The sequence below is a fragment of the Mauremys mutica genome, chromosome 1 (assembly GCF_020497125.1).
Source record: "Mauremys mutica isolate MM-2020 ecotype Southern chromosome 1, ASM2049712v1, whole genome shotgun sequence".
NCBI classification, from domain to species: Eukaryota; Metazoa; Chordata; order Testudines; family Geoemydidae; genus Mauremys; species Mauremys mutica.
In genome coordinates, this window is record NC_059072.1 from 17,831,482 (window position 1) to 17,853,500 (window position 22,019).

General features: G+C 47.8%; 1 protein-coding gene across 2 annotated transcripts in view; it reads left to right on the top strand.

Moving 5' to 3' along the window:
• The window catches only part of ELAPOR2 (endosome-lysosome associated apoptosis and autophagy regulator family member 2), a 147,599-nt gene that overhangs the window by 75,085 nt on the left and 50,495 nt on the right, over window positions 1-22,019 (top strand). Inside the window, exons 3-5 of one of the 2 annotated variants that reach the window (XM_044978945.1) lie at window positions 15,391-15,586; window positions 17,400-17,547; window positions 21,925-22,011. In XM_044978945.1, the coding sequence (XP_044834880.1) occupies window positions 15,391-15,586; window positions 17,400-17,547; window positions 21,925-22,011 (431 nt within the window). Of the gene's footprint in view, window positions 1-15,390; window positions 15,587-17,399; window positions 17,548-18,379; window positions 18,507-21,924; window positions 22,012-22,019 lie in introns of those variants that run through there. The other variant, XM_044978954.1, reaches the window with a different exon arrangement.

Consider the following 22,019-nt stretch of genomic DNA (forward strand, 5'->3'; position numbering starts at 1 on the left):
CAAGCAGGAATTACTCATACTCTGTTGCAGAAGCCTCACATAAATTATTCACATCAGACATTCTGAATCAATAAATGGAGGTTATTGGAAACATTACTAATAACAAAGCAACAAGTCCTGCTTTCTTTTAACTTTCCTGTGCTTCCCTCCCCCCATTCTCTCACGTTGGTTCTTAGATCTGCCTTGTATCTTCTGGTTTGGACCTTTTGTGGTGTGGAATATCCCAGCTGGACTGCCAGGAAGCCCTACTGTAGACAGCTCTAAATAAAATAAAATATCTGCTCTTCACACTATGTTGCCTTGCCCACTCCTCTCCTGGAGGCTTGTGCATTGGCATCTGTACAATCAAACTTAACAGCCATTAACAGCTGAGTGACAACCATCTGGCTACCTACCACTCCTCTTCTGAGCTGCAGTTTTAGCCCCTGGCCTCACCAGGGTGAGACAACTCAGCAGAAGGTTTGTAGGCAGAGTGGGAAACCCCAGACTACTAGCTGGAGCTCAGGCAGATGAGCTTTGAATGCTATGAGAATGAAGTGAGTGATGTAAAGAAGTTGGTGGGGCTGATACACTGGTTTTAATGAGAAGAGAATTTCCATTGACTTTAGTGGTGTTACTCTGGGCAGTCACTGTTACAATGGTTAGTAAAGTGAGAAAAGAATCGGGTTCTGTCCTTAATAGTTGGACTCAAGGTTGTGGGAGCTACCCATGCTCTCCAGTGGAAGGCAGAAATCCACACAGAATACATGTTTCTCAATTGCCACTCAGTCAAGGCACAAGCAAGTCATGGCTGGGAAAAGGGCTTGATGGGAAGTCTTAAGGGGGTAGAATTAGAAAGTCTGAGAGATATGGGAAAAGGGAAAGAGGATAGAAAGGGAATGATGGAGAAAGATTCAGGAGGGCTAGAGGGGGTAGAAAAAATGAGGAGGCAATGAGGGATGGCGGATGACTATAGTGTGAAAAGTTGGAACAGAGGCAAGAGGAGAATGAGACTGGGAGGTGAAAGAAGAGGATGAGAAGGGATAAAAGAAACAACGCACCAGGGTAATGTTAGTAAATTCTGTTTTATTACAATATTTGATGCCTTTAAGATTCAATTTACTAATGTATCCCTGATGGAGTGATTGGGAGTCTGGGGTCCTTGGGTAGATGGAGCGGCGTAGGAAAGAAGCAAGCAGGATGTTGTATTGAGATAAGTGAGGGAGGATCAAGGGTACTACATTGCTCTCATTTATTTTCCTGTGAGCTCTCACACATCATGATTCTACTCCCATAATAAAAATGATTGATCTTGATTCTACCCAAATACATGAGAAAATGTATATGAAGCGTGTTTTAGAACTGGGATACTAGAAAGTAGTGATAGCAATATTTACATTGGAGTCTAGGAACAATTTACACTTGGCATTTTCATTAACAAGCCTCCGTTAACCATAGAAAGCAAAGCAATGTTAGATTTCTGTGTGAGTCACTGTAATGGCGTGGACTCACCACTGCTGGTGCCTCCTGCTGGTTGTTCCAGGAATTAGGTCAGTCCAGCTCCAGAGCACCCTCTGCGGGTGGTATTTTGCCCATTGTCTGCTCTACTCCGCTGGTTTGGACCCGTGCTGCTGCCCAGCTCAGTGGTGTCCTCTTCAGGACACTGCCGGAGGCCTACTACTTCTTTCTCACCCCCCTTCCGGGGGTCACTGCAGTCCTTTGGCTTGCACCCACTGCAGGGGCCAGCCACAACCCAAAGTCTAGCCCCTCACTTCAGGGGCAAGTTTCAGTCTGTATTGGCCATGCTCCTCTGCAGCCAGGTGCAGTGCAAGGGAGGGGACCCAGGCCTACCCACTACTCTGGGTCCCAACCCAGGGACCCTCAAGCGGCAGCCTCTCTGCCCACCTTCTCGCCCCTTGTCTGCCTATCATCCCTGGGCCGCTTCCCCTTGGCCCTTGCACCTTCTTGGCCCTTTCTGGCAGGGGCCTGCAGCCTAGTAGGTAACAGGCCAGAGCTCACCCTCCGCTACCCTGAGCCTGCCCAGCACTGCTCTTTCTCAGGTGCTATCCCTGGGAGCCAGTCCTCCTCCCTTGCTTGTCAGGGAGAGACTTTCCTCTGCTCTGCTGGGCAGCTCCTTATACCTGGACTGCCCCAGCAGCTGCCTCCTATCTGGCTCCTAACAAGCCTCACCCTAATTAGCTGCAGGTTTCCACAGCCTCCCTGGCTACCTCTTCCCTACTCCCTGCTGGAGTGGGCCACCTGCACCACTACCGTCACTGAAGGCCAAATTCCACCCTGAAATCCACTGACTACAATGGATGGGGCACAAGTATAACTACGAGAGGAATTTGGCCCTAAAATCCTTCTAGTAAGAAGTGAACTGTTGCATGCCTGAATCTCTGCCAACTTTCTTATGGTACAGCCATTTATACCTGTGCAAAGTGAGCACAAAATGCTACCAAGGGGAATTGGTGGTGCTTTGCATCCACTTAGCCTAGATGTATATAACTACTTACAGGGCAAGGCAGCAGAGAAGGAGGCCCTGGCAGTATAGCTTGACATAGCGGGGCAGTGAGAGATGATATGTAATAATACATAACAGCGCCTTTTATCCCTGAGACTAGCAAGCTGTACAAACTACAACAACCTTTGCTTGGTTTGAACGAGTTCTGCTCTCACAGTGCTGTAAATTTGAAGTAATTCCAGCAGCTTCAGTGGAACTACTCCAGATTTACCCCAGTGTAACTGGTAGCACAATATGAGCCATCATTTCTAATTGCCACTGAAAGTATTTTCTAATCTAAAATACCCATGAATAGGCACGGCGGGAAAACAGCTCCCTTAGATACCTTCATGCCTAGTCTTATGTATTAGAAATACTTCCAATAGACTGATGCAAGTAGTCTCTGGGTATCTAATTCTCTGTATCCACAATTTGTATTACTACATGTAAGCTGTTGTGTATATATAGGTATATACCCAGAGTTAATCCTTGAACTATATGGAAGATCTCTCTGCTGCCAGTGGCCTTCCATATCAGGGAGAATATGTTCTAAAGCAGGGATGCCCAAACTTTTTCAAAGTGTGAACTATGGGTAAAAATTTCAAAAGCACCTAATTGACTATCGAGCTGAATTCCAATTTTCAAAAGTGACGTAGGCACTTACGGGCCAGATTTTGAAAGGTATTTAGGCACCTTATTCCCATTGATTTTTGGCATCTTAGTCACATTGAAAGTTCACATTTAGGCTCCTAAATGCCTGTCACTTTTGAAAATAGGAATTAAGCTCCTAAGCCTCTAGGACACTTTGGAAAATTCTACCCCCATTTTAACAGTGAGATTATCTTGTGGATGCCCCTCCTTTCTCTTCACAATCACCCACCTCTCTCATTCATGCTTATGTAACATCACTGTGGCAACTGCTGCAATGCATGTGAGCAAATAGTAACAGGAAAGCGTTGAATGTATGTTTAGCTGTATTTTAATGAATTTTGTAGCAGCTGTGAACAAGAAAAAGATCTAGCACCCTACTACCAGTTGGTTATCTTTTTGTGGACCACTAGCAGGTGTCTCATGGACCAAGAGTTTGAGGATATCTTTTCTACAGAATCCCCAGCGGTTCTGTCATAACCCACTCGCCATCACAATAATCCCATAACCATAACAGCTGACTGGGAGACAACAGATATAAAAGGAACTTCTGCATTTTGACACGTGTGGCTTAGATTCAAAATAGGTTGGCTTTGTTTGTTTGTTTTCCTTTGTTGTTAATGACTGCAGGCAAGGAGACCATAGCTCTGCTTATCACAGAGATGCTTCCACAGCAATTCGCTTCTCATCCCATTCCTCCCCACCCCATCGTCGCTCGGTACTGACTGGAATAAACTCAAGTTATGCAGCTGTTCCAATGTCAAAAGTGGTTCACTTTGCCATTAACCACATTCAGCCTCTAACTGAACCTGGCAAGCAGCCGGCCTGCCCAGAGCTAGTTTTGCTTGCAGATGTATGTGTTTTGACAGGAAGAGCAGCCCCCTGTGGAGTAAGGTAATATCTGGCTGATATAAGCTAGAAAATTTCAAAACAAAATTAGAGTGGGTGGAGCAAGGGGGCATGGCCTCCCTCCCGGCCAGATGGGAGGAATCACCACCTACCCCCTAGTGGGTGGAGCCAGGCAAGCCACCTCCACCCTGCCCAAAACAGAAGGGTGGGACAGAAAGTATAAAAGGCAGGCCCTACAGCTCAGTTGGGCCAGAGCCGGTTAAGGAGACAGCCACCTGATGCTTGCTGCTGGGGCTTGCTCCCAAGGGGGTCCTCTGCAGCACCGAGGACCCGAAGGGACTGTCAGAGCTGCCAGCCAACAATGACGCCAAAGAGCTGCTGGGATTGCTGCTAGCTGTGTACCCCAGGGACATGGAGGACCCCTACGAACTGAAGGTACCCAGCCAGGGGATTATAGGAAGTAGCTCAGGGACACCAGACAATTGTCCAGTTGTGTGGTCAGAATACTGGTCAGTGTGTTGTGATGGGATCCCTGTGGACCCAATGGCGGAGCCCTCCACCACTCTTAGGGCCCTGGGCTGAGACTTGGTGAAGTAGGGTGTGGCTGGGTCTCCCTACCCATTGCTGCCAACCTTGCCCCTCGAGTGGCAGCCTCCCCACCTTAAGCCAAGAGGCCTGCATTTGTCTGCCATCTGCCCGAGCCAAGATGGCAGGCCCTAGACTCTTTGGTGCTCTGCCCTGCCTGAGGTCCTGAGCCCCTAGCCTGTTGTTGCTCCTTCCTGCTGGAGGGCCCAATTCTCTAGACTGTTTGGTGCTCTGCCCTGCCTAGAGGGTCAGGGCCTGGGCCTCTGATGCTGCTAATTCCCCTTTATGCCAGTCTTTACAGAGATGCAGTAGTGAGGGGGTGTGGCCTCCCTCCAGGCCTGACCGGGAGGGACAGACATGACCCTCTACGTGTGATGGAGAACACGGGTAACCCCTGAGACAAGGGGACTGCACGTGCTCCTAGCCTGCTGCCCACCTGAGAGACTACGATGGAACTGGGCAAGTTTATAAAATGGTGGGCGGAGAACCAGCTGCAGCAACAGGCAGTCCAGCTCCAGCAGCAACAGGTGCAGCAACTTGGGGGCCAGCAGCAGCAGTTGATCGGGTGGGTGGGGGCCCAGTAGCAGGAATAGCAGCAACAGTGCTTTCAGCAGCTGGCCACCTTGCTTCCCAGCCCCTTCAGCCCCACCCCCGGAGGAGCGACAACCCCAACAACCGCCAGGATGCCAGTACACCTCACAAAGATGGGGCCTGATGATGATCCAGAAGCCTTCCTGAAAGCTTTTGAGCGGGTCACTTCGGTGGCGGGATGGCCACCGAACCTATGGACAATGCTCTTGGCCCCCTACCTAATGGGGGCGGCCAAGGCTGCTTATTGTGGGCTCCCCAATGATGAGGTCTGCAACTACAGAGCAGTAAAGTTGGCCATCCTTGGCGCTCTAGACATCACCCCTGAAACCTTTTGGTGCCAGTTCTAGGGGGAGACCTACTGCCAGGGACCCGACCCTGGGTCATGCCATAGGAGCTCAAGGACATCTGCTGGCAGACTCCACCACTGAAGTAGCCAAGCAGGTGTTCGTCGAGCAGTTCATTCACATTCTCCCACCCTGAGGGAGAGCCTGGGTCCTTCAAAATCAACCCACCACCTTGAGGATGGTGGTCGGCCTAATGGAAGATTTTCTGGCTGCAGAAACCACAGTAGTACCCGTAGCTGCAGTGGCAATGCGGAGCCCCCCTGGGCTCGGATAGACCCTCCAGCCCTAAGACAGTGGCCTGGACAGGCTCAAGCCACAATGAGGGATGCAGCAGCGGCTACCTGCCACAACCCATCCTGATGTCCCGTGGAACGCCCGCAGGCCACGGCAAAGGAGGGAAATCCCTGAACCAGAGCCCTCCAAATCATCTGCAGAACCCCAAGAACTGGGCCAGCCCCACTGAGATTGGTTCCTGTTTTGCTTGTGGTCGATTTGGACACCTCCAGCGGCAGTGCCCAGTCATGGACTGCGTCTCTGGCCAGGTTTACACCATGCCCGCTTGCGTCCTACTGCCAAGATGACTGTCCTCATGGGCCTTGGCAGGAAACAAGTGCATGACCTGGTGGACTCTGGCTGTGAGCAAACCCTAGTGCATCAGTGACTTGCACCGGCAAGTGACCTTGCACCGGGCCAGATTCAACTCCTCTGTATTCATGGGGACTTGAAGTCATATCCAAGTGCCCAGGTACTGCTAACTATGGACAGAGTGACCTGGGTAGTGACAGTGGGGGTCGCCCCAAAGCTGCCTACCCCATCATTCTCAGATGAAACTGGCCAGAATTCACTAAGGTTCTGCAAACTGCGAGCCTCCGGGACCTACTGGTGCAGATGGCTCTTGAGGGAAACCCCCTGGAGGGCGAGGTTGATGGGCCCAGGAAGACTAACCCAGGTGACCCCTCAGCCCCACCTGGGGCCCTCAACACCCCAGAAAGAGATGAGCTACTCCAATTGGATGGTGGGGAAGCCCCCCTGGACGCGGGAGTCAACTTCAGCAGGGACCAAAGAGAGGACCCCACCCTCAGCTGGGCCTGTGAACAGATAGAGTATATCAATGGGATGGCAACAGATCTGCAGTGAGCGGCCCAGTGGCCATGGTTCAAATTGACAGGAGAGCTCCTGTACCAGGTCGACTGAGACCCTTGGACCCATGAGCCTCATTCCCAACTGGTCGTGTCCTAGTGTAACTGATGGGTAGTACTGAGATTAGCCCATGACATCACTGTGACTGGCCATTTGGGACAGGAGAAGACCCTGGCCTGGGTCTTGGCCCGGTTCTTTTGGCAGGGCATGTGCTGGGATGTCAAGTATTACTGCGCTTCCTGCCCAGAGTGCCAACTGGCAGTGCCTCTGTGGGTACAAAATGCCCCACTGATCCCCTGACTGGTGGTAGGGACGCCCTTTGAGAGGGTCGTGATGGAGCAGGTGGGGCCACTCACAGAAAGCATTGCTGGCTTCTGCTACATTCTAGTAGTGATGTACTGTGCTATCCGCTTTCCAGAGGCCATCCCCCTAAGGAAAGCCACTGAATGGATCATCACAGCTGAACCCCTGAAGATCTTCACCTGGGTGGGCTTACCTCGGGAGACCGTTACAGACCAGGGGACAAACTTCACCTCCCAGCTGCTCTGCAAAGTCTGTGGCCTCTTAGGGATCAAGAGGCTGCGGACATCAATCTCCCACCTCCAGACAGATGGATTGGTTCAACCAGGCCCTTAAAGATGTGCTCTGGAAGATCCCACCTAAGGACTTGTGCCACTGGGATCATCTGATTTGTCCCCCCCCTCCACTTACTGCTTGCCATTAGGGAGGTGCCGCAAACCTCCACCAAGTTCTCGCCGTTTGAGCTACTGTACGGTCACCAGCTTGGGGTTTGCTCGACTTAATGCGGGAGACCTGGGAACAGACCCTGTCCTGGACCCAGGGGTTCCTACAGTATGTACTGCAACTGCAAGGTCCCAGTGGTGGCAGAGCGCGAAGAGCCCCTGCTCAGGAATACCCCCACGAAAGAGCAGCGGAAGCAGATGAAGCAGCTGCTGGAGGCCTTTTCCAAAACCTTCACAATCTTACCTGGACAGCACACCATCCAGACCAACCCAGGGGAAATGGTTCATGAGGTGATGAGACCTCTCCTGCATCGAATGCGGGATGTGATAGAGCAGGAGGTCTAGGCAATGACAGACCTAGGAGTAATCGAGAAGTCACAGAGCGAGTGGTGCGGTCCCTAAGCCAGATGGGACCCTCTGGTTCTGCATTGATTTCTGGAGGGTCAACACTATCTCTAAATTCGATGCATATCCAATGCCCTGGATTGACGAGCTACTCGACTGACTCAGACAGGCCTACTACATCAGCACCTTGGATCTGACCAAGGGCTACTGGCAGATCCCACTGGAACCCGGATTGAAGAAAAAGACAGCCTTTGCTACACTTTGCAGGCTCTACCAATTTACCAGGATGACCTTCAGCCTTCATGGAGCACCTACGACCTTCCAATGTCTGATGAACCATCTGCTGCAGCCCCATGTTGAGTACGCCATGGCCTATCTCAACAATATAGTGATCTACAGTCGCCACTGGGAGGACCACCTGGACCAGTTGGCAGCCATCCTGAGGACCCTCCAGGAGGCAGGGCTGACTGCAAACCCTAAGAAGATCCAGATTGGTTAGCAAGAGACTACATACTTCGGTTACAAGGGAAGGTGTGCCCCTGGTCAAGAAGGTCCAGGCTATACAGGACTACTCGGAGCTCCAAAAAAAAGGTGAGGCAACTAGTGGGGTATTATCACCAATTCATTCCCAGCTTCGCCACAATTGCTGCACCCTTGACTGAGCTACTCATTAAGGACAGCCCTCAATGGGTACGCTGGTCCCACAAATGTGAAAAGGCTTTTTGGACACTGAAGGATCACCTATGCCAGGAACTGGTACTGTAAAGGCCTGACTTCACTCATGGCTTCGTTGTCCAAATGGAGAGGAACACGCAGTCATCTACATCAGCCAGAAGCTATTCCCCTGGGAGCACAACTATTCAGTCATTGAAAAAGAAGCGCTAGCGGTTAAGTGGATGGTAGAAGTCCTCCATTATTACCTCCTGGGCAGGCCCTTCGTTGTAGTGACGGACCACGCACCCCTAAAATGGCGACATACCATGAAGGACACCAATGCGGGGCTGATGCGGTGGTACCTTAGCCTCCAACCTTTTGCATTTACGATGCAGCATAGTGCTGGGAAGGAACATGCAAATTCCTTGTCACCCCTCCAGAAACAGTGGGGCAGGACAGAAAGTATAAAAGGAGGGCCCTACAGCTCAGTTGGGCTGGAGCCGGCGAAGGAGACAGATGCCTCCTGCCCACTGCTGGGGCTTACGCCTGACGGGGACCTCTGCAGTGCCGAGGATCTAAAGGGGCTGCCAGTCGACAAGGAGCCTGAAGAGTTGCTGGGACTGCCGCTAGCTGTGAACCTTGGGGAGATGGAGGACCCCCACAAACTGAAGGTACCCAGTGAGAGGATCATGGGAAGTAGCCCCAGACAATAATCTGGTTGTGTGACCAGAATACTTGTCAGCATGTTGTAGTGGGATCCCTGCTGACCCAGTAGCAGAGCCTTCCACCACTGTTAGGGCCCGGGGCTGGGACCCATGGAATAGGGTGGGCCCAGGTCCCCACACCTCCAGCTGCTGCCCCTCCCCATCTTAAGCCAAGAGGCCTGCATTTGTCTGCCTGCCAAGACGGCAGGCCCTAGATTGTTTGATGCTCCGCCCTGCCTCCGAGGCTGTTAATTCCCCTTTACACTGGTCTTTACAGAGATGCAGCAGCAAGGGGGCATGGCCTCCATCTGGGCCTGATGGGGAGGGATGGACACGAACCTTACAGCGGGCTTTGTCTCTTGTGCTGAAGGTCAATGATGAGCTTGAGCCTCCTGGACAGGTGTCTGCCTTGTCATTCAGGCTGTTCCTGCATCAAAAGGTTGCAGTGATTTTTTTCCCTTTCCCCTCATCTGAAATTATCAGAGCATAAGGAACGAAACAATACTACTCCATTACAGTAGGAATCTCTGGTCACCTCCAATAGAAGCTGAACAGGAGGCTCTGATGCCTGCTGTGCTGTCAGTATGGCAGTGAGTTTCTCTTGGATACCAATCCCCTATTTGAAGTTCACAAATTTGGAACATGTGGTCTAGCAATATTCTCAATTTCTTTTTTAACAAAACAAAAACATTAAAAAATTGTTGGGAGTTGATAACCGGCTTAAACAGCACCATGCTATGTCTTGCTGTGTTTTCCTGATGGCTTCTCTTCACACTCTTCAAGAAAAACACCAAGAAAAGATTAGTATTAGTATTTATTTATTAATGATGCTATAACACCTTCAGGACTAATCAGGGATCGGGGTGCCATTGTGCTACTCTCTATACACACACAAAATGAAAAGTTACTCTTTGCCTCAAAGAGTTTACAATATAAGGCCCCAGTTCAGGAAAACCCTTGTGCAAGTGTTTAATTTTAAGCATGTGCTTAAATTCCATTGAAATCAATTTCAGTGGGACTTAAACACATGTTTAAAGTTAAGCACCGTTCCTGAAGAGGGATGCTTTCTTACTTCGAGACCTAAATAGATTCCTCATGAGTATGAAGACTGTATTAGAATGGATACAATGGTTTGTTTGGAAAATCATACATTCAAATTCATGGAGGCATGGGTGGCAAGTTTGTAGAAATTTTGGTGGTGCCCAGAATCCACCCCCCCAAACTCTGCCCCCACCTGCCTAAGGCTCTGGGTGGGATTTCGGGGGGGAGGTCTGGGGTGCAGGTCCTGGGCTGGCCTGGGGATTAGGGTTGTCATAAACAGTTAGTTAAGGGTTAAGGTCTCTTTTACCTGTAAAGGGTTAACAAGCAGTACCTGATGAACACCTGACCAGAGGACCAATCACATTTCAGGAGCTTCCAACAAAGTAGCTGATGCACTCTCTCGTGAAAGTTTCCCAGAATCAAATGGTTAACAACTGTTCTTGAAATGTGAAAAATCTCGTTGGTTACATACTTAGTAGTATCTGTAATAGTGCATGTGTTTTTTTAATCTGTTTATTTTAAAGTTCTAGGAGGAAATCACCGCCAGTGTGGGTCCACCACTGTCTGCGATTTGGTGGGCATGTCATAAACAGTTAGTTAAGGGTTAAGGTCTCTTTTACCTGTAAAGGGTTAACAAGCAGTACCTGATGAACACCTGACCAGAGGACCAATCAGGGACAAGATAATTTCAAATCTCTGTGGAGGGAAGTTTTTTTATGTGTTCTTTGTTTTGAGTTGAGTCTCTCTTGGGAGCTAAGGGAGTCCAGACATCTTAATCAAGTCCTCCCAGGTTTCTGCAGTATTTTTCATCTATTCAGTCTAGTGAGTATTAGAAAGGCGTACTAGTATTATAAGTTTATTTCTACATTTGCAATTGTGTGTTTTGCTGAAGGAATCTCTTTATTTCTATTGCTGTTACTTTGTTTTTACTGAGAAAGAAAGGGGGAGGGGGAATTCTCTCCAGGTTTATAGGTTAGACTCTGTGTATTGTTCCATCCTGGTACTACAGAGAGAGTGTACTTTCTTTTGTTCTTTTTAATAAATTCTTTTCTTTTTTGGACTTGGTTAATTCCTTCTCTTGTGGGAATTCAGGGGAAGGGGAGGAGGGAAGAGTGAGTTCCTCCTGGGTTTGATTCTGGGAGTTGAATCGGTGTGTATCTCTCCGGAGTAGGCTAGGAGAGAGGGAGGGGGGAATTGGGCTGCTTCCCTTTGTGTAGAGATTCAGGGAGATTGAATCTGTGTTCCCCAGGGAAAGTTTTGGGGGAACAGGCAGTGTGTTATCCACTTTAAACTTAACTGGTGGCAGCAGGACCAGATCTAGACTAGGATTAGTTTAGAGGAGCCCATGCAGGTCCCCATCTTGGAACCCAAAAGCTCCAAGTGGGGGAGAAGACCTATGACAAGGGTGCAGGAGGGGTGCAGGGTGCAGGCTTTGGGAAGGAGTTTGGGTGCTGGGTGCAGGCTCCGGGCTGGGGTATGGGGTGGATGTGCAGGAGGGGGTGAGGGGTGCAGGCTTTGGGATGGAGTTTGGGTGCAGGCTCTGGGAGGGAGTTTGGGGATAGGAGGGAGTGCAGGGGTGAAGGCTGTGGGGCTAAGGATGAGGGATCCATGATGCAGGAGGGGGCTCAGGGCTAGGGCAGAGGGTTGGGGTGTGGGGTGAGGGCTGTGGGGCTGAGGGTGAGGGGTTCATGATGTGGGGGGGCTCAGGGCTAGGGAAGAGGATTATGGTGCAGGGGGATGAGGGCTCTGGCTGGGGCTGGGGGATGAGGGGTTCATGCTGTGGGGGGGGGCTCAGGGCTGGAGATGAGGGCTCTGGCTGGGGATGAGGGGTTTGGGGTGTTGGAGAGGCTCAGGGCTAGGGTGGAAGGACAGGGTAAGGGCAGCCTGCCTTGCCATTAGTGGAGGGCAGGCACTAGGACCCTGGGGCAGCAGACAGCAGTTCTGCCGGGAGGCGCTCTCTGGCAGCGCAAGCAGGCAGGGGAGAGGCGCCGCGCTGCTTTCTGTCAGGCAGGGACGACGCGGCTGGGGGGGACGGGGACGCAGGGGTAGGGGTGGAAGGCGGAGGTCGGGGCCCGATCCAGGCAGGGCCAGGGGAGAGACCCAGCTCCAAATATTGCTGGAGCAGGGCACCCGGCCCTGAATATTCCTGGTGCTTGGGCACCACAAACATATATAACCTGCCGCCTATGCATGGAGGTTGTATCAAAGTTACGGAGAGGAGAATTTGGCCTATCTACTGATCTTTCCATCTAGCCCTGCCAGTCAGGGATGATTACACAAAGGAATGCTGTTTGTGAGTCAAATACATGAGTGAGAACCTGAAATTCAGGCTTAGCTGGGATTTGGATATGACCTGTGCTTTCTGCTACTGTACAACTCTTTTCTCAAAGTGTTTTAAGTCCATCAGGTTCTTTTCTTGTGAGATAAACGTCAGTACACGTGTATAATATCATGCATTACGTCCTTGGCTGGTTTGAACTGATTTATGACAATTTACATTAGCTGAGGCTCTGGCCCCATGAGCATAAATGGTGCTTTACCAATCACACAGGATGGGGCTTGCAAAACCCATTTGCCCATGAAAGAATGCATGGCTTGGGGATGGTAGAAAGCAAAAGTGGATGGTTTGGGGGTCATGGGAGAGCTTGGGAATTCCTCCACTTGGGTATGGTACCTCATTATATATTTTTAAATAGCAGAGATGTTATTAATTAGTTTTATTGAATATATATCATTGCAGAGTGTGAAAATCATGATATTTTCAATAAGAATGTATTACTTCGTATTTACTTTTCATATAAAACCCATGACCACAGCTGGCCACGCAGAGCCCAGCATTTAAAACCTGAGATATGACATGCAAATAAGATATGATTATGATGGGTTGCCCCCCTTCCAGGGTGCCACCTGATGTACTGGGGTACCACTGAGCCCTTCTGTTCCACCAGCCTGGGCTCCCGCACCCTGTCCTGCTAAGCCAGCCCCTCCAGCCTCCTCTGGTGGGGACACACCCAGCTTCAGAAAGACACAGATACTGAAATCAGTACTGCATGGGAAGGCTTTCAGCTAAGGAATTTCCCAGCGCTCAAGGGCACTCCCCCTCTGGAGAGTAAACCCAAAATTGTATTGTGTTGCTCTGCACCGAGAACTGTACAGTGTAAGCTAATTGAAATTTGCCCTCTCCCACACTGTGGAGAGAGAGATGCACAGCCTTTTGCACCCCCCAATTATGAATTACACAAACTGGGTTTAGAACAAAAACAAGTTTATTAAGTACAAGAGGTAGTTTTTAAGTGATTATAAGGGCTAGCCAACATATCAAAGCGGATTACCTTAGTTAATAAACAAAAACTGCAAACTGAGCTTAACACACTGGATAGGTAGGATATAAATTAGCAAATTCTCACTCTGAGTGATAACCTGGCTGGCAGACTTCTAAGGCACAAGTTGTCTTGGCTTTCCCAGGTTTTCATATATCGGCTAAAGATCCTTCTAGCCTGGGACCATCGCTTCCCACAGTTCAGTCCTTGCCCCTCAGGTGTTTCCAAGTGTGTTGTTGTAGGGAGAGTGAGGTCCCTCCATGATGTCATTGTCCCCCTTTTATATCTTCTTCCCACTTGCTGGAAAGCTCTTATGCTGTGACGTGCATCAAACAGTTCCCATTGTGTAGAACTAGCTCTGAGAGGTTTCTGTTGTACACAGTTCCTGGGGTAATCCTTGTGCTTGTGTGCATTTCCTCAGTAAGCCATTAGCATTGTTTGGCCTTTCTGTTGTTGTACCTGAAAGGCTGCTTGTGGGCATTTTCAACCTCACAACATGTTTCAGTAACACATACATAGACAAACTTAATAACTTCACATATGACAATAACACATACAATCCAACGAGATATTAATGTCTAGCAGATCCAGACTTTTAGAATGATGCCCCACAGGACATACTTTGTACAAAACATCCTAAATGCATGACAGCGGTGAATATTGGGGTGTCAGGGTGTCACAATGATCACGGAGGTAGGTCCATCAATGGGTATTAGCCAGGATGGGCAGGGATGCAAAACCATGCTCTGAAGTGTCTCTGCTTCTGTTTGCCAGAAGCTGGGAATGGGTGACTGGGGATGGATCTCCTGATGATTACCTGTTCTGTTCGTTCCCTCTGAAGCACCTGGCATTGGCCTCTGTCAGAAGACAGGTTACTGGGCTAGATGGACCTTTGGTCTGACCCACTATGGCCATTCTTATGTTCAAATTGTCCATGCTTATTGGACACTATTAACTTAAAAACACCCAATAACAGATTATTAATGAGATATATTTATTTTTTCATTGAAAAAGGATTCTGGGATATTAAATCATGAGAGGAAAAAGTGATGGTGGAAGGATTATCTAATAGTGGAGAGAGCACTGGACTGGGACTCAGGAATCTTGGGTTTAGTTCCTGGCTCAGCCATTTTCATTGTGACCTTAGGCAAGTTATTTGATTTACGCTGAGTTTCAGTTCCCCATCCGTATAATAGGGACATTTCCCTTCCTGACAGGACTGTTGTGAGGATAAAATTAATTAATAATTGAGAATGGTTTGAACACTACAGTGATGATGGTCATAAAAGTACCTATATAGATAGTGGAAGAGTAAAGTTGGTGGTTTTGGAATCATGGGTGTAAAAAAATGGAAACTCTAACCACTAAATTATGCTATCATTTATTCCATACACTGAGGTACTGTACTTCCCCTAGACAGAGCTGAAATTTATTTTGAGTGCTGTTATTTTTATCCCAGTAGTGCCTAAAGGCCCCTATCAAAGATAAAGTTGCACCATATTGGATGCTGTACAGACAGTAATGAAAGATAGGTGCTGCTCCAAAGAGCTCACAATCTTAGTCCAACACGAGATGCAACAGGTGCGTGAAAGGAATTGGGAGGATGATGAGGCAGAATGTGACAACAGTGATACAAACATATTTTTGCATAGACTAGCTACACATGCAGTTTGTAGGTGTAGATTTTTTTAAAAATTCCTCTTTGCTAATGGAGACAAATAAGCTGATCAATAGCCGTAATTTGAGACTTGGCTCCAGTTCTGCCAGTTAAGTGAAAAACAGAAGTCAATTTGCAGCTTGATTTTTACAATGGTTTTCTGAGCTAATTCATCATGTTCCTAATTTTCACGGGTGGGACTTTTGTGACTGGTTGCTTTAGTGACAGCTCACCGATGCTGCAAATTCCCTTTACAATTAATCAGTTGTAAATGATTGTCTTCACAGCTTTTTCATGTGCGTCTGGTGAATACCTAGAAATGAAGAATCAAATGTGCAGTAAATGTGCCGCTGGGACGTATTCCTTGGGCACTGGGATCAAGTTTGATGAATGGGATGACCTGCCAGCAGGATTCTCCAATGTGGCAACTTTCATGGACACGGCTGTCGAATCAGCTGAGAATAAAGCCGATAGCTGTGACAAGTAAGAGGCGTATGGGCTGGTCTGTGGCCACACTGGTGAAGGGGTTGGTTTGACTCTCATGGATTTCCGTGGGCTTTGGATCAAGCTCATAGATTGCCGTGGGAACCAGTTGCTACGGTAGTATAGTAACATGTAGGTGGTGTTCACTGAAAACAGTGATAGGTAGACCACGCCCCTCAGCATGGAATGCTGGTTATGTGTTAGTGAAAGCTCTTGGAGTTTGATGATGCCATCAGCTGGTTAACGGAGAGGACAGTTGAACACGCTATGCTGTGTAAGTACAGAAAAATACATTGTGCAATAAAAGCAATCTCTGCACATTGCCAAGAAGCACACGTCAGGGATATTGAATAGTTGAGAAGAAAGGATAAATAAAATGGGCCCTATTTGACCCTGCTGGTCCACTGGCACAAAGTCAGTTTCATCATCTACCTGAGCCTTCCGCTGTGCTGGGGAACTCATCAGGTGGCTTCGGGCCAGTGGAGTAGCATGACAGGAGTGGCTACTGAGCCACTACTTTCTGCCAATCCCCTGCTGTCATAGAATCATAGATTATTAGGGTTGGAAAGGACCTCAGGAGGTCATCTAGTCCAACCCCCTGCTCAAAGCAGGACTAATCCCCAAATGGCCCCCTCAAGAATTGAACTCTCAACCCTGGGTTTAGTAGGCCAATGCTCAAACCACTGAGCTATCCCTCCCCCCTGGCCTCCTAGATGACATTAGCAGCTGGTGAAACTTGGAACAACCCTGAACTGCTTTAACTTGTGCCTGAGTGGCTCTGGGATCTAAGAGGAGTAAAGGTGGCTTAAAACTACTTTTACACTCGGCATGATCTGTGCTGATTGCAGAAGGGCTGTTCTTAAGGATATGGCCCTCTGTATCCTAGACAAGCCTTCCTGATTGGGATTCATTAGAAGTTCCAGGAAACAGGGCCGCCCGGGGGGGACGACAAGTGGGGCAATTTGCCCCAGGCCCTACAGGGGCCCCCACGAGAGTTTTTCGGCACCCCTGGAGCGGGGTCCTTCACTCACTCCGGGGGCCCCAGAAAACTCTTGCGGGACCCGGGCCCCTGAAGCTTCTTCCGCTCCGGGTCTTCAGCGGCGTGGGGTCCTTCCGCTCCGGGGCCGAAGGACCCCCCGCTGCCGAATTACTGCCGAAGACCCGGCACTTCAGTGGCGGTCCCGCTTCGGCGGTAATTTGCGGCGGGGGGCCCCCGCCGCGGGTCTTCAGGGCACTTCGGTGGCAGGGCCCGGAGTAGAAGGACCCCCCCGCCGCCGAATTACCTCCGAAGCGGGGGCCCCCTGCCGCCAAAGACCCCAGGTCCCCTGAATTCTCTGGGTGGCCCTGACAGGAAACAACATACATTTGCCCCCATTCATAATTTTGATGTGCAAAAAGGTAAGTTTTGACAGAGCACATAATCCTTTGTGTGAAAAATATGTGGGAAACCGATGTGAAAGGGTTGGGGAGTGAATCTAGCTACAGTGGGGTACTGTGTCCTTTAAAAGCTGCAAAGAGTCCTGTGGCACCTTATAGACTAACAGACGTATTGGAGCATGAGCTTTTGTGGGTGAATACCCACTTCGTCGGATGCATGCATGTATTCACCCACGAAAGCTCATGCTCCAGTACGTCTGTTAGTCTATAAGGTACCACAGGACTCTTTGCAGCTTTTACAGATCCAGACTAACATGGCTACCCCTCTGATACTTGTGTCCTTTACTGAGCAATATATTTTAAAATAGGAATGTTATAAATGTCTTCAGAGTTCTTGTGATCTAAAATAAGCCTTGTTTTGTTTATCTTTATCCAGCTCTTCGTGGACTCCTCATGGGAATTACATAGAGTCCAACAGAGATGACTGCACTGTTTCTCTAATCTATGCTGTGCATCTGAAGAAATCTGGTTCTGTCTTCTTTGAATACCAATATATTGACAATAACATCTTCTTTGAGTTTTTTGTAAGGCTTTTATACACTGAATCTAACCTCAAAGTAAATATGATGTGTTCCAGATAAAGACCTATTTTGGAATCAGCTTAGTTTTCTCCTCATCCAAGTTATTAATGTCTCTTTAGCTTATTAAATCTGAACAAATTTTAAAAATCTCATTTCCCCTCTACAATTTATGGTGCCTGTCTACTTTTTGCATTTCATTCAGCTTTGACAACAAGCCTAAACTGGTTGCTTTCACTTTACGGTAGGTTTTTCATAAGTGCCTAAGGGAGGTAGGAGCACAAAACCCATTGAAAGTCACCTTAATTTCTAGTCCTTTTCATAGCTAGGTTGTCTACAGTTTGCACAGTGCTATCAGCGGCATGCCATCTGTGTATGCAAGGCATGCATTGCATGTCCCAGGACCAGCTATGCCCATAGGATGATTCTGTCTGACCTCTGAATGCACATGGAGGACATAATATTTTATAACAAAATGGCCCCACATGTGCCAGGTCACCCACTGTATGTGTGGTGCGTGCAAGGTCACACTGTGTGGTGGACACCATTTTGTTCTACAAAATGGTGTCCTTCATGTGGCGTGACCTTGCATGTATGGTGCGTGAGATCACACTGTTCTACCAATTGACAGCCTCCGGACAGTGTGACCTCACACACATCCTACGTGTGAGATCATACTGCATGGAGAATGCCATTTTGTGAAGCCCTCCACACAATGTGACCATGCATGCACTGTACATGTGAGGTCACGCCTCATGGAGGACAGCATTTTGTGTGCAAGTGTAGAATTGCATGGCTGATTAAGAATGCCATGGCATGCCACTGAATGCCAGGACGTTTGGGTTCCTAGAACCACATGGGAATGTTTAAATTCTCACAGAATCCATTTTTTCATATTTCTTTTGAATGTCATGAAAATATTCGTGGGCCTTGATAATATGTCTGATCCTACAGTTCTTCCATATGTGAGTACTGTTCACTCATGTAGGTAGTTCTATAGATTCCAGTGGGAGCTCTGGCATGAGGAAGGTTCTTAAGTTTGGGTCTAGAGTAGAGCTGGTGAGAAATGGTTTTCCCATCCCACGATTGCTTTTGAGAGATCGAAATTTTGTCCCGTCTCAAATCAGGATGAAAAATCAGAATCTTGAAAATATCCACAAACCAAAAAACGGAAACTTTTTTTTTTTTTGGTTCAGAACAATTCAAATGTCTTGTTTTAATTTAGCCCCTTTTTCTTTAACCTTTTCTTTAGTCTGATCAGCTGAAATTTCAAAACGAAAAGTTGTGTAGAACCAGAAAAATGGGTCAGTTTTGAACATGTTGGAACAAAGCAGTTTTGAAAATTTTTTCCTCAACGTTGTTTTCAAGCCAGGAAATCCATCAAAACTGACCCTCCTGTGCCAATAGTTTCAGTTTCAATGAATGGCTTTTTATGACCAAAAAAAAAAAAATTGTTGAAAAATTCCTGATGAATTCTTGTCCAAAGTCCCTTTAACTTGGAAAAATATAATCTAGTTTGGCCAGCATTGTTTACACAGAAAGTTGTGTGGGACTCTAAATATGTGACTATCCTTACGACAGTCTGGAAATGAGAATCCCAGTGTCATACAGCAGCAAAGAGTCCTGTGGCACCTTATAGACTAACAGACGTTTTGGAGCATGAGCTTTCGTGGGTGAATACCCACTTTGTCGGATGCATGTAGTGGCAGCTTAATCCAAAAAAGTTTCAGAAATGGCTAGTGATTTTGGATTTCTCTGTTTTTGGGTGTCTGATCTGAGACGCCTTCAAGGGACCTGATTTTCAGAAAGAGCTGTGAACCTGCTTTCTGCTGAAAAGGGTCTCAAGTTGGGCACTCAAAACTCAAAATCACTAGTCACTTTTGGAAATCTTGGTCTCCGTCTTTGGGAAAGGATCGGTCTGTGTCACTACCATGCAGAGAGAGAAGGATGAAAAGTGAGCTATTGCTGAGGTTTAAGATTGGGATTTTTGAAAGAGCTCCACACAGATTTCACTGCCCACTTGGTACTTCTTCAGACAAGCACCTTGCGTGCTTTCTCCCATGCTTCCTCTCATGTTTGAGAGTTGCTTCCTGTAACCATCCACAGAGCTACCTCCTTATCCACCTTCAAATCCCTCCTTAAAACTCGCCTTGTGATGCCCACAAAAAACTTGACAAACTTGACAACTTACAGAGACCAGTGCCGATCATGGTGACAAACATTGCCATTCTAAGCGCTTGGGGCAGAAACCATCTTTTTGTTCTGTGTTTGTACAGCACCTAGCACAGTGGTGTCCTGGTCCATGACTATGGCTCCTAGATGCTATGGTAATCCAAATAATAATGATTAAAAGACTTAGGAGCGCAGATCCCATTTATTTTCAGTGGGACCTATAAGTCACTTGTGCTTTGAAAGATTCTCTATCTTGCTTTGCCTGACAGTGTTGTATTTGCTGCTGAATGTTAAGAAGGGGGCAAATGAGGAGAGAGATGGCAGCTCGGAATAAGTGTCCTGGAAACTGTCCATCTCTGTCTCTGACTTTCTCTTGCTCTGTCTGGCGGGTGAGTCATTGCCATCTGCAAAGCACTGTCATGCTATTTCACAGCGGTGCTAGGCCTTAATTAATGTTTTTAGGGTATTTTGAGATGCTGGGATGAGAGCCTCTCTATCTAAGTGCAAAGCACCATTATCCTTAGTAAGGGATAGGAGAGGAAGACAAAAAAAAACTTGATTTCGATGCCTGAGTTCCTTTATTGCTGCAGCTGTTACTTGAATAAAATCTACTGCACTTTGATAATAGAAAGTGCATACTGTATTATTAAACCTCTTTCACTTTTTATCGTATGTCCTGCCTGATTCATAAGAAGTAAGCAGCAAAATATGCTTTTACCGCCAGATGCATGTAGCAGAATATGATCCTCCCTGTGGTTTCTTGACTGACTAGTGATTGATTTTTCTCCTGCAGAGGAGCAAAAATGTTGTTTATTTGAGCAGTAGGTCTGAAAGCTGCTTCCCACATATTATTTGCTCTGATCAACAAAGCACTGATGGTTGGTCACCTCCTTACATTTGTCATTCCTTTTATATATATAAATTAGCAGGCTGTCATTTTAAAAGCCATTAACCAAATAATTGTAACTTGGCAGCTAGATTTTCATCCTGATGCCCTGCACTTCAGGGCTCCATAGGTAATAGGCCTTTAAGAATGCACTTTCCCCCAGAATGCATTGTTGATTAAATATTTTTCATCATTACATCAGCATCCCCCTATAGTTTAGGTATAGAATCTATTTGGCTTAGATATTTATATGGCCCCCATGGTATCTGAATACCTCATAATTTTTTTCACGTATTTAAACTTCCCACAGCCCTGTGAGATAGGGCAGCCCTATTAACCCCATTTTAAAGATGGAAAATGGAGGCACTGAGAAATAATGGTCCAGCTCCACAAGGGTACCTAGGCACCTAACCCCCAGTTTTAGGTACTGAGTTTTAGGCAAAACCCCATCTCAGCTGCAGCCCTAGTCTGTGGGTGCCTAAACTCATTCAGCTCCTATTGTTTTACAGTAAAAGTTCCCTTGGTGTCCAAGTCTGTGCCTCTGGGCATGGGCACTGCTGCCCCACTCTAGGCATCTGGACGCCTGTCTCCTGCCTAAGCCTCAGTTTGATCCACAGACCTGGGAAAAATAGGTGTTCCTCCCCTTAACTCACCCATGGAGCCTGATCTGACTGGTATGTTCTACCCAAAATAGCAGCACCAGGAGGAGCTCTAGAGGGTATTCCCTGGGGAAGTGGGAGACGCCAGGTTCAAATCCCGTTCTGCCTGAGAAGGGGTTGGAACAGGGATTTGCTGCTTCTCAGATAAGTGCTTTAGCAGCTGGCCTATAGGGGGATTCTTGCACTTCCTAAGTTGGTATTTAATTATTCAGTTAAAGTGGAACAACTTCAATAGGTGAGCTGGAGACAGACCCACATCAGAATATCCCACAGTGTGATCTGAGCTGTTAGGCATGCTCGGAGACCACCTAGGTCTACACAAAGCAGCAGCATGAGGAGGAGATCCTCTTCCATACTTTTAGCTCAGTGGCTAAGGCACTCAGCTGAGAGGTGGCCCATCCCTGTTCCAGTCCCTTCTCCTCAGGCAGAGAGGGGAATTTAGCACTATATTTGGAAGTCCTCTCTTAGACTGCTAGTGATTTTGCATGTGTTTTCCGGATGTCCTTTGCAACAAGTAACAGCCCCTGTCCTGAATGCGGTGAGATGAGGACAGACAGCAGAATCACACAGCTTTTAGTCTACTGTCTATAGGCATCCTTCTGCAGTGTGTCCTGACTGAGACAGTTAACCAGATGTCTGATTGTGGCCACTGTTTTTAATTGACAGATTCAAAATGATCAGTGCAAAGAGATGGACTCCACGGCCGACAAATGGGTGAAATTAACAGACAACGGCGAATGGGACTCTCATTTTGTAAGTGC